This window comes from Poecilia latipinna, unplaced genomic scaffold (assembly GCF_001443285.1).
Source record: "Poecilia latipinna isolate Pla-1442-1.1 unplaced genomic scaffold, P_latipinna-1.0 Scaffold284, whole genome shotgun sequence".
NCBI lineage: Eukaryota > Metazoa > Chordata > Actinopteri > Cyprinodontiformes > Poeciliidae > Poecilia > Poecilia latipinna.
The window spans coordinates 317,676-330,116 of record NW_015112900.1 but is presented as its reverse complement, the minus strand read 5'-3'; the positions used below and the strand labels follow the sequence as shown (position 1 = coordinate 330,116).

Genomic DNA, 12,441 nt, shown 5'->3' with positions numbered 1-12,441 from the left:
AAAAAAAAAGGGGGTGGAGGAAAAAAACCTATTTTTTTAAATACTTTTTTTTTCCCAAAAATAAAAAAAAAAAAAAAAAAAAAAAAAAACCTTGACCTGATTCCCTTTAGTTAGAAACAGAAAAGCAATGTTAACTCCTACCACAGGAACAGTAGGATAAAGTGTGTCTCTGACAGTGGAACCGTTTCACACGGTGTTGGAACCTGACCGGGACCCGACCCATAACTGACCTTAAGGATCCGATGGAGTAGGGCTGGGCCAGCTGGATGACGATGGCTCCGGAGCCCAGCTGATGACACGTGTAGCCCGAGTCCCAGTCGTAGTTCCGAGTGTCGCCGTTCAGCAGAGCATTTCTGCTGCGGCTCACCCCCTCGATCACACTGGCACAGGCTGCGATGGTGGCGACGTTCTCACTGGGAACTGGGAACAGTGGGAGGATGTGACGTTTGAGTCCAGTGATTTCACAGAGGAACGTTACGGTCCTAACGCATGAAACCAAATAATATAAAACAAGACATCAGCCACAAACTTACCCACAAGGCCGTTCTCCAGCGTATATGGTCGGTTAGTGAACATGCATTCAAAAGCTACAAGGTGAAACACCTTGTTGACCGTGTTGTGTGTCCCAACGATGCGGACATATCTGCAGACACAAGAAAAAAAAATCTAATCAGAAAAACATCCAATATCTGAAGAGAAGAAAACAACAACAAAAAACCAGGAGACTAAAATAAATCACAGAGATTTTGGTTCAAGTTCAATGATGCTACAGAGGATGAGCAACATTTTTAATTTTTATGCCCTTTAAGAGGACATAAATCACTTTTAATTTCTAAATACATTTATTTTGAGTGAGATAACCAGCTGTTAACAAAAAATTAGACAATAGAAATTCCAAAATATTAAAATGTTCTTGTTTTTTTTTATTTCTCTAACATTTTAACACAGTGAATCAGGATCTATCTAACAATAAAATGAGCTCATATGCATCTTTTTCAATGTAGAAATATGAACACAGACACAAAATCATGTTTAACAGAGATCTTTTACAACTCTGCATAACTTTGTAAAGTTTTCAAGCAACAAGAGAAAAAGTTTAAACCTCCAAATGCCACAAACATTAAATCTGCACATGAAAAAGTCCAAACTCAAACATTTATACATAAACTCCCTTATACATCCTGTCGTAATGAAGTCAATCTGTTTTTATACAATTAACAGCATCACTGCTGAAGCTAACTGTTTGCAGCAACATGCATATAAAGGCTGTGAATGAGTTATCTCATCATGTTTGTTTGCATCCATCACAACTGAAGCTAGTTCCTGAAACAGCTGTTCGGTTCCCACGGCGACTCCCAGTTAAACAACATTATGAAATAACTGATTAACAGGTTAGAAGTTACATAAAAGCAAATAACTAAAGATTAAACTTAATTACAATTATAACAAAAATGCAACTCAAGCCTAAATTGATTGTTTTTGTTTTTTCACTAATATATGTGAGTGGAACTGGAACAGGAACTGAACCAGGAGAAATATAAAAGTTTAATTTACCTGCAAACTCGTGGTGTGAAGTACAGATTCTGCCACGATCTGCAGAGGTACTTGGAGTGGTCGATGACCCGCACCCAGTCCAGCTCATCCATGGAAACCTCGATGTAGTACGAGTACGACCTGAAACAATCAATGTCATATCCTACTGGTTAGATTTACTGAAAACTGGTTTAAATGTCTTTAGAATGAGGATGTAATCAGTTAAATCAGTCAGTGCCTCCAACTCAACAGATGTTCTAGATGAACTACATCATGTAACATTTCTAAAAGCAACAGTTATCAGCCAGAGTTGAACTTCTTTTGTTGATGCAGGCCGTCTCACCGGCTGTCTCTGTCCCACAGCAGCAGCCGGATGTGGTTGATGATGGACGGCTGGCCCAGTTTGACCTGGATGCCGGAGCGACCGTCCTCCTCGATGGGGTGTCTGGAGAAGCCGTGGTCCAGGTCGTAGTTCTGGGTGTCTCCGTCCAGCAGAGCCGACTTCAGCTCTCCTTTGACCACCTGCGCTCCGTGCTTCATGGTGGCGATGTTCTCCTCTGGGACTGGGATCAGACACAGAGACAGTGATGTAGAAAGGCTGAAGCCGCTCTGCGGGTCCGGTCAGAGCAGAACTCACTGAGCATTCCCCGGTAGTTCAGGTCCATGTTGCGGCTCTCTGAGCGGCTCTTTATGGCGTCCAGCAGGTCGTCAGGGCTCACCAGGCCGGATGGCCGCACAACGTTCAGCATCTCCGTCAGAGTCATGAGCGGAAGACGCACTGCTGACATCACTTCCTGTGTGTCCACCCCGTCCTCGTGCTGCTGGCACCACCGGCACAGAGCCTGGAAGATCTCCTTCTCACTGGCAGCAAACGAGTCCCGACGGACCACAGTAAGCAGCGCCACCTGGAGGACATTCAAATGAAGCACAGGTGGGATTTAAAAAGCCAACAGAACTGATAGGATGACCAATGACTGAAATAATCATTAACTAATTTAGGAATCGATTAATGTTTATGTATTTTAATGTCCTTTAAATATTGTATAAAATAAACTTAAGCTGTTAAATTAAAACTCAGCAGAATATGCCAATTTTTTATCCGATTGTCAAAATAACGGACAGAATAATCAATTAATTGTTAGCTGCAGCCCTACAACTTTGCTTTTAATATTACGTCAAACTGTAAAATGTATTGTTTTATAGGACAGGAATAAAATCAAATAATAAAAATGAGTCGTAGAGATAACCTGTCATAATGTTGGAACTTTTCAGATAAATAATGACATAAGAAAGAACAATCAGAGCAGATTATTCTAAAATACAAACAAAAATGTTAAATGGACCTACACAGCTTGTATGAATGTTTTCTCTGGACAGCAGCAGAGAGTAATGAGCTCCATCATGTTACCTTGGAGAGCGACAGAAAGCCGTCAGAGTTGAGAACCTCTGGCGCGTGTCTGTCCATGTACGCGCAGCAGGCCTCGTTGAGCGCGCTCAGACAGTACAGGCTGGCCACGTCGAACACCAGACACACGTTGTTGATGTGCAGGATGGTGCGCAGGAACTCGCAGGTGGAATCCTCCAGAGGCTGCAGGCCGTAGCGGTGAGCCAAGCCCAGGAAGTCCAGCAGCACCTCTTCCCGGGCAGAACTGAGGCTGGCCCGGCCCGTGTACAGGTAGTTCAGCAGCATGGAGAACGCTTCGGCCCGGGTCTCCTCCAAACAAACCTCAGCCTGGGGCTGGGACTCCTTCATCCCACCGTACAGCAAGGCCCTGAAGCAGCCACAGAGATCAGAGAGATAACTACATTTAACAGTAGGTATTTAACTGATAGATGCAGAAGGCTAGACAGGGAAATTAATTCTTAAAAGCAGAAGGAACAAGATTGATTAGAACAGAATCATGGTGCATGATCATCATAGATTATGATGACCATTTATGTCCAAAACAATATAATCATTTTAATGTGCAGGAAAAAAAAAGATCACCTTCAATAAGCTGAGATTTATTTATTTATGTCTAGAAATTAAAACTGGAACCAGATATTTCTAAATAATTTAGCTGTACACCAAGTATATGAAGGGTGGGTATTCATGTAATGTCTATTCTATATAGAACTACACTGCTCATAATGGCAGCATGTTGGAGTAGACCTGTTAGACTGAGAAGTTTGGTTGAGACATTGCTTTTTTTGATGCACAGTCATGACAACAATGGTTTTAACAACCAGAGAAAGTTCAAAACCTCTCATCAAAATGGGCATGGATCATATCCCCCTACTCCAACATCTCTCTGCCCGCCATTCTAACCAAACAGCCAGACAGAGATTTAAAGAGGAGCGTCAAAAGCAAATGAGGTGGATTAGCAGTGCTGGCCAAGAACTGATGGTTTCATCCAGGACATGTTACTGAGGAATATCATCTCTGCTGCCCTGAAATTGACCTGTTAGCATGTTGTAACAGTCAGTCTTCAGTCAGAGGTATATTCAGATTAGTTGTAAGACTGACTGCTACTGGAAATCACTTCAGCCCACAGCATCACCATCCACAACTAATTTTTGCATATCCTTGGATGGTACGATAAAAAATTAATTTTCATTTGGGATAATCAATATTTTTAACTGAATTAAATGCTAGTGAAAATGTTTTAGTTGTAGCTATGCTTTTTCAGAATTAAATTTGAATCTATTCGATTTAAATTGGTGGATAATGACATGTCAGCAACATAATGTGTGTCAGGGCAAGAAGGGACAATAAACAACATGATTATTTCAAAACAAATATACTTTATTTTTATAGAAAACTATTTCAGAAGTTTAATTAAAGCCCTCCAGTTGCAGAGATCCCTTAGAAAAACAGCAGGACCGATGAACCTGAACTGATACCTGAAGTAGTGGCATCGAGCAGCCAGGATGACCCGGTGCGCCGGGAATCTCTTCCCCTCCACAACGAAGGTGACGTCGCTGTACTCCTCTCCCACCACCAGAACTCCGAGCTGCTCCGACAGCAGGTGGATGTGGTCGATCTCCGACACGGAGGCCAGAGGCCGCAGAGGGTGACTGTTGCTCATGGTCTAAGGTTTCCCCAGACACATCTGACACACAGAGCATACATGCAAACCAACCCAGTGACTGAAACCTAAAGCAGACGAGACCTTTTCTGGAACCTCCCACCGTTAGCATGCTACATGCTAACAACACAGAACTCGGCGGTTCAGCAAGAAATATGTGATTAAACAACAAATGTTTTATCTAACAGTTCATATATGTTAACACATGTAAAATATTAAACACAAGAAAGTGATATTTTATAGACTGTGCCGGTTTGTAGCCGCTAACAAACGGCTAACTGATCACCAGGATCGTTTGATAATGTAATTCTGCGTTTAAAACTTACCGAACTACTAACAGCCACTTCCGGTTGTGTTTTCAGCTGCTTTGATAAATAAAGACGGAGTTAATTATTCGCGATTTGAAAGAAAAATAAAACCCAGCAAAAATTCAAGGTTCGGCCGACATCACAACACTGGAAATTGATACTGTTACCACGGAGGAAAACTTCCGGTTCCTGCCCCAGTTTGAACATAAACCGCAGCGCCACCTCGTGGATTGGAGAACGTTTTACACATCAAATCTGAAAAGGAGACAACAGGAGCCTGACCAAACAACAGCTTGATTTATCTTTTCTCATCCATTTTAAAATCAAGTTCACCTGTTCTTCAGTTTCTATGATAGTTTATATATGTTGTATATAAAATTTTCTTCATTGCATTTTATGGTTTATTTATCTTTTGTACATTCTCCAGTCATAAAAATTAGTCAACAGAATTTTGTTGTCTTCTTTATTAAACATATATACAAATACAATAAAAACGGAGAGCTTAACTTTTTCTTAAATTTTATGGACAAAAACAGTATATAATGTAAAGCCCAAGGCATTAATACACACCCCTTCACATGTAAACTTTATTCACATTTCACCAGCAGGTGGCATCACACAAACACGATGTAAGAAATGAGCTTTATTATCTGGAAACCTGTAACTATTCTAGCAGAAAATAAAATTACTTCTCTAAAAATCATACCAATCATCAGTCCCTTACAAGGATCATCAATAAATGTTTAAACAAATGAGTTCCTGTGCAAACTTTAGCTCTCAAAACGTCTCTTTCCTGTTTTCACACATCTACTTCTCTAAATTGGTGGTTTCTTTTAAGAAATATAACTGTAAGAAAACACAACTTGGGGGTTAAAGAGCTGTTCTCCTTTTTTGTCCAGCTTCAAAATAACAGTGGTAGTTATGACTTTTACAGTTCCACATCTCAGTTACTCTGCTGGACGGAGTCATTTATAATACTATACTAATTATATCACATCCATTTATTCAGTCTCAGATAAATACTCAGATAAAAATGAAAAAATAAATAAATATTAAACACTGAACCTGCAAAATAAAATTCCTGGTTTTCAGTTTGAAATTGGAATTTAAAACAAAACAAACATTGCAAAGCTTGGTTAATAAGTCATAGTAATTAACCATATCACAGCTAAACAAGTGCAATGTACATTGTTTTCATTCTTTTATGCAGTTATCTAAATTAATAATGAGACATTTCCCTTTTTTTCCAACAATGCACGCCTGTAACAGTAAATCTAGCATTTAGCTATGGGACCTCAGACTGTTTGCTTGGTTTCTTGATGGAAGCATAGAGGCTGCTGGGATCTATGGACTGAGTTTTCATGGTGCTGTATGTCACAGCTTCATCTTCATCATCATTTTTATCCTGCAGAAACAGAAAAGAAGAAGCAGCTCTGGTCAGAAGTTTGCATACACCCATCACATTTATGTTGCCAATGAATTTCTAAACTAAAACAAGACCTACAATAACTTTGAATAACACAGGATAAATAAATTCACACATTCTAAATGCATACAGACTCTGCGTATACTTTTAGGTTAAATGGTCTCTTATGCAAGATGCACATGGTCAAATATGCACCTTTCTGTATAACTGACCACATTCTTATCAAAACTGGTGAATTTCCTTAAAAAGTTGGTTTTCTACTTCAGGCTAAACTTTTGAGCTCATTTCTTAACTTTCAGTAGAGTTTAAATTGGGAAAGCCTTCTTAGGAGTGTTAAATTGGTCTAATTTAACTATTAAAATACCGGTTTAGTGGATTTTTTTGGACCACTGTAATGTTTGCAATGGAGATCTCAGAGCCTGTAGAATGATCAACAAACTTTCTCAAATTTTGTAAATCCACTTTTTCCTTCTCAGATTTTCACTGATTTGCTCTGATTTATCCAGTTGCTCTGAGTAAAAGTTAGTCAAATAAACATTTTTATGCTGGTTGAAGAACTACCAGCTCCTCACAAGTTAGAATGAAGAACAGAGACATGTTACCCTGCTGCTGTGGGACTTCTTGGTGTAGCTGATGGAGGCGTAGAAAACTCCATTTTCCGGATCAACCTGCAGAGAGTGAGAACCGCTCAGGAACAAGTGATGCATGCAGACATGTTACTTCTCCAAAACGGTGTGGCTTATCTCAAGATAGCTCTCGTTTTACTTCTCGTTTGACATTTTCCTTTTTTCTGTCACACAGCAGCTCACAGAAACTTCAACTTTATTTTTAAACAATCTTCTACAATGAGCAGCATTTACATACATTTTAGGGAACAAGCGAAGCTGTTATTTACCTCATGTTGCTGATTTTCAGAGGCAGATTGAGTCTCTGCAGGTCTAAGAGTTACACCCTGTAGAAACATAGAGTCAGATTAATCTGGGTCAGCTTTTCAAAATGTTATTTGAGATATTTTACAACCAAAGTGCAACTAAATTCAGACGTCAAATATCCTGCGGCAAAGTTGCTGCTTTTATTCGATGCACAAATTTGGATAAACAAGATAATAATCAGCTTCATGTTTATCTGCTACAAACTTCCTATAATTGCCTCTTCTTTTACATTTTATAAAGTAAAACACATTTAAAACAAGAACATTTTTTAAACTCACGTCACTGGAAGTTTGTTTAGCTTTGTGGCCTAAAAATGAAAAAGGTTTCAGATTAGCCTCTTAAGTTTATTCAGAAGTTAAATTCAGTTTAACTGAATGTCTTGGACTTCAAAAATCACCTCTAGTTCTCTTTAACAGGATGAACAGAGTTATTATCAAGGCCAGTAGAACCAGAGGCAGAGTGATGTACAACCACAGAAAACCTGATGGGAAAAGCGAAATGTCAATAAAAGTATTTAAAGAATCATTCTGAGGTTAATTTGTGATTAAAAGCAACACTAAATGTGAACAAGTAAAACTTTCTTTGTTCCACATCTAGAGGACGTGTTGGAGTGACTCCATCTGTCATTGGGATGAATGATGTTTCGTCTGGTTTAGTTGTAACTGCTGAGGTGGTTGTTGTTTTGTCTTTCTCTAAAAATGGAGCATAAGTGAACAATGCTTCTTAGAAATTTTTTTTATGTAATTAATATATTTTCAAGAGACTTTTAACTGTCATAATTTCTCACCTGATGGACGAGAGCTGAAGGTAAAAAGCTGAACTTTATTTTCTGTCTTTACTTCACATTTGAACGTGTTAAACCTTGACTGGTAAATGTAATGAGACGTCTGGAAGGCGACAGCAGCCGAGCAGGAAGATGATGATTCTGTAAAATCTTTGTTGTCTTTATCCACATTGTTACCACTAACCAACCACTTCACTGAGTGTTTACATGGTCCATCTGTCACCACAGAGCAGGTTAAAGTCACTCTGTTCTGGTCCTCTTGTTCTGTCACTGAGGAGGATTTGAAACAGAAAAGCAGAGTAACTGGTTAATTCAGATTATGAAATCATCATGATTCTGCTGTCAGCAGGTTGTTGGTGCTTAAAGCTGAAGATGAAAATATTTTATAATACTCACAGCGAACGAGAGAAAGATGAACTGAAGCATCTGAACCTGTCTGTCTTCCTGATACAAACTGTCTGCAGGTGTACAAACCAACATCCTCATCTGTGACTTTCTTTACAACCAGAGAACAGTTTGCAGAAACACTCAGTCTGTCTGATCTGATATTCTTAACCTGCCCATGAGCAACTAACTCTACAGTTAATTGTCTTTGACTATTGTAGTTCCAGGTTGTTGTGTCACAGTTACTGTGAGTCTTGATCACATTTTCACAAGACAAAGTGACGTCATCTCCAGCTCTGACAGTGAAGGAGAGTAAGGGATGTTGGCTGAGAGCTCCTGATGACATGAAGCAGAAATATTCACATAAAAATATGAATAAAGAAAAACTGTAGAGACATTTCACATCTTCTAGAACCAGATTATCAACAGGAAGTTAAACTCAGGTTCTGCTTTATGAAACTACCAACATGAGGCATCGATGAATCAGTTACGTTAATGTTGAAATGAAGAGACTTTAGTAAACAGAAGTTGTTCAGAGTCTCACCTGTAAACTGCAGGATGAAAAACAGAAACATTTTCCTCCACATTGAATCCTCCATGGCTCCTCTCTGCTTCATCGTCTCTCTGCTTCCTGAACCTCAGTGAGAACTGGAGCTCTTGAACCACGATGTTTCTACTTCCTGTACTTTTTAGGTTTTAGCTTCATCATGGAGGCTGTGATGCTTCACACCCAGCTGGTGGTTTAATGTAGAAATGTTTGGTCAGTTTCTGCAGCCTTCATTTTGAAACCAGTTTCCGTGTTTAAGACACTGAAATGCAACAAATTTACTACAAAATTAGATGATGAGAGTCATCTAACTGGACATGATCTTATTGTGGATTAATGACAAAAATAATGGATGTAGGAAACATTGATCAAAACGTCCATATTAAGATAATATTTACTCAAAGGTTTAAGAAAAGGTTAATGAAGAAGTGTTTTAATGCTAAAATGCATTAAACATCTTACTGAATATATCTACTGATACACTAATTACTGATTTTTAACATTTCTGAACAGAAATCATGTTGGGGACAACCAAAGTAGCTGGCGCCCCCTACTGTTCAATATGAGCAAATACTATATAATAAGAAGCATTTACATTTTAAACTTTCATGTAAAATGTTTTGCAGAATTAAAAAAGTATAATGCAAATAAATAAAACTGTTACATAAAGAGTAAAAATACCAATCAGTAAATACTAATAAGATTTCAGTCTTCAAATTGTTAATGTAACTCGACTCCCATGGTGTAACGTGAAAAAGTGGAGCCATTCTTTGAAAACAGGAACAGGAACCATATATGTGGTTCAAAAATGTGTAACAATTGATTTCATTTTACCCAATTTGTTGAGTGTCAATGTTAAAAATAACATTATTTTGTAAGTTTACTGCTCTGCTACATTTTGTGTTGATGCAGAAGATAGGAAATATTCTGGTGTGATAACTTGGGGTGGATTCATGCAGATCGGAAGTTTTCTGCCCTCCTTCTGTCTGTGCTCATTAAAACAGGAAGTATTTTCATGGGAATGTGGTGACAGAAGCAGCAGAGCTCTGACCCATCCATCTTACGTCAGTTCAGTTTATTAAAACAGGAAGTATTTTCATGGGAATGTGGTGACAGAAGCAGCAGCTCTGAATGTGATAAAATGACTTCAGTCTCTGCAGCATCATGCATCCATTTAGTGCATCTAAAGCTGCGACTGGTAATTCATCGATGTTAAGTTTAAAACTAAATATGGTCTAAATTTCAAGATAAAAAATTAGATCGATATCACCAAACATTTTGACAAATTATCTGTAAAGTAATGATCAGTTCTGTTTAACTCACCAACAGGTTAAGGTTGATCAGACGTCAATAAAGAACCAAATCTACAAATTAAAGACACGTCCATCTTAAATAAGTTCAGTTTATTAACAAAATATAAATTCACAATACAAGTCATTTCAGCTGCTTCACACATAAAGAAAAAAAATAATCTAAAAATTATTAAAAAAGTGAGTTTTGAACCTCTGGAAAAGTTTTGTCTACATTTTTCAGCAGGAATGTGCGAACAGACCAAGAAGTAGATAAAAACAGAACATTTATGATTAACTATGCATGGTAATGGCAGCATCATGTCTCATTTTGAGTAATAAAAGCAAAGCAAATGAATTTAAAAACATTTGCATAACATATTACATCATGCACCAAATGCTGACAGCTTAAGGCAAATTAAAAGGACAAATGTTTACACTCGACATTCTGTGGAAATCTATAGCGGATCTATAACTATCCCTCCTGGAGCTCAGGGAAACTTCTGATCTCTGGATGATAAACCAACTGATGAACCTGATGCAAAGCGACGATGTAAATCTGACTCTAGGTGGCAGTAAATATGTTCCTGTTGAGAATAAATAATTCTGCGTTTTCTTCTCTTTTAGCTAGTTGCAAAGCTAAAACTAAAGGAAATGACATGTTAGGAAACGCCCTCAAAGCTGAGGTTAAAGGTTATGACACACTAGGGACGCCGTTTTTAGGGCGTAGCTTAGAAAGAGGCTAACAAATGGAAAACTTTTGTTTGACGCCATTTTGTTCTTAAGGATAACATGAACTATGGACCAGCTGTATTTTGGTTTTAATAAATGGACTTCATGAATTCAACTCACTGACTTCTTCAACCTCATACATCACAAACTCAGCATGGAGAAGGATGATCCTCCACACTGTTCAGTTACCGCTTTACTCATCAGGATGACATCATCAATTCATGATGCTCTGCAGAATAAACCAGGAAATAACTCATTTTTTGAATTATCTATTAACAAAATTGATATTTTATCTGAAAAATAATCTGCTCATTAAATTCTTCTTACGCTTATTCTGACATATTTAAAATGAAGCAGTTTTTATTACAACAGATAACATTAAAACAGATAAACCTGCTGATGTTTACTTTCTAGATCTGCTGAGTCGGAGAAAAGCAGGAGGATCAAACTGAAGAAGTTCTGGTGTTTTCATAGTTCAGTGCAGCTTCATCTTCATCATGACACACCTGAGAGAAACACAAACAACATATTAACATCTGACATTTAAAAAAGATCAATGTAGTGGAAATATATGATCAGTTTACTATTAATTTAGCACTAAGATCAGATTTTATCTCTTTGAAATTATGGCTAAATCAAGCTGGTGTTTTAATTCAGGTAGTTTCTGCATGATTAACGTTTCTCAGGCACTAATAAACTCCAGCTCCTCACATCGTCCTGGCAGATACATTTACTTAGATCACATTTAATTTACTCTGCAGGAAAACAAATTATTCACATTTAGTTTAAAAACTCACAGCGTTTTCATCCAGATGTGTTTTCCTCCCTAAAACAGAAGAACAAATATTAAACTTTTCTGAAGACCCTTCCTGTTTGTCCAGTTTTCACAATGATCTGTTGATACTCTGACCTTTAGTTCTGGTCCAGATGCTGATGATCACAACAGCTGCTATCAGAGCAGCTAAACCCACAGAACCAGAGAGGAACCTCCACCAGTCTGCAGGTTCTGATCAGAGACAAGCAGAGAAACTGGAACAACTTTGATTGGTGCAAAATCAGTTAATGTAAAAACTGCATGAATGCAAACTACAATGGAAGACCTAAAACTGCAATATTTAAAACTAATAAACTTTATTTGTTTAAAAATGTCATTAAATGATCATTTAAGACTCACTTTGTTCCATATTTTCAGCAAACGGTTTGTTTGTACCTCCGTCTCTACAGACTGATGTTTTGTCTGTTATAGTTGTAACTGCTGATGGGGTAGTTTTGTCTTTTTCTAAAAAGAGAACATAACCCAACAATATTTTTTATAGATATTTTCTTTATATAATTAAAATATCTAGAAGAGCCTTTAAACTATTTGTCATAATTTCTCACCTGATGGACGAGAGCTGAAGGTAAAAAGCTGAACTTTATTTTCTGTCTTTACTTCACA

The 12,441-nt window shown here is 37.9% G+C and overlaps 1 protein-coding gene and 2 long non-coding RNA genes across 3 annotated transcripts in view; all 3 read right to left on the bottom strand.

Annotated features, from left to right (window-relative positions):
• btbd9 (BTB (POZ) domain containing 9) overlaps positions 1-5,117 on the bottom strand; it is an 11,579-nt gene extending 6,462 nt beyond the window's left edge. Inside the window, exons 1-8 of the mRNA XM_015034005.1 lie at positions 4,928-5,117; positions 4,417-4,625; positions 2,942-3,305; positions 2,171-2,438; positions 1,877-2,096; positions 1,555-1,674; positions 534-643; positions 231-420 (exon numbers count right to left, since the gene is read on the bottom strand). Coding sequence (XP_014889491.1) covers positions 231-420; positions 534-643; positions 1,555-1,674; positions 1,877-2,096; positions 2,171-2,438; positions 2,942-3,305; positions 4,417-4,601 — 1,457 coding nt within the window. The 5' untranslated portion in view covers positions 4,602-4,625; positions 4,928-5,117. The remainder of the gene's footprint in view (positions 1-230; positions 421-533; positions 644-1,554; positions 1,675-1,876; positions 2,097-2,170; positions 2,439-2,941; positions 3,306-4,416; positions 4,626-4,927) is intronic.
• A 422-nt stretch (positions 5,118-5,539) lies between these two features.
• Positions 5,540-9,114, bottom strand: LOC106948366 (uncharacterized). Its single transcript, XR_001425154.1, has 8 exons — positions 8,980-9,114; positions 8,448-8,771; positions 8,055-8,321; positions 7,665-7,959; positions 7,546-7,574; positions 7,231-7,287; positions 6,938-7,003; positions 5,540-6,314 (listed from the first exon to the last, which is right to left on the bottom strand). It is a non-coding gene; the product is annotated as an uncharacterized LOC106948366 (long non-coding RNA).
• A 1,315-nt stretch (positions 9,115-10,429) lies between these two features.
• Positions 10,430-12,441, bottom strand: LOC106948364 (uncharacterized). Its single transcript, XR_001425153.1, has 5 exons — positions 12,384-12,441; positions 12,214-12,282; positions 11,914-12,009; positions 11,801-11,829; positions 10,430-11,509 (listed from the first exon to the last, which is right to left on the bottom strand). It is a non-coding gene; the product is annotated as an uncharacterized LOC106948364 (long non-coding RNA).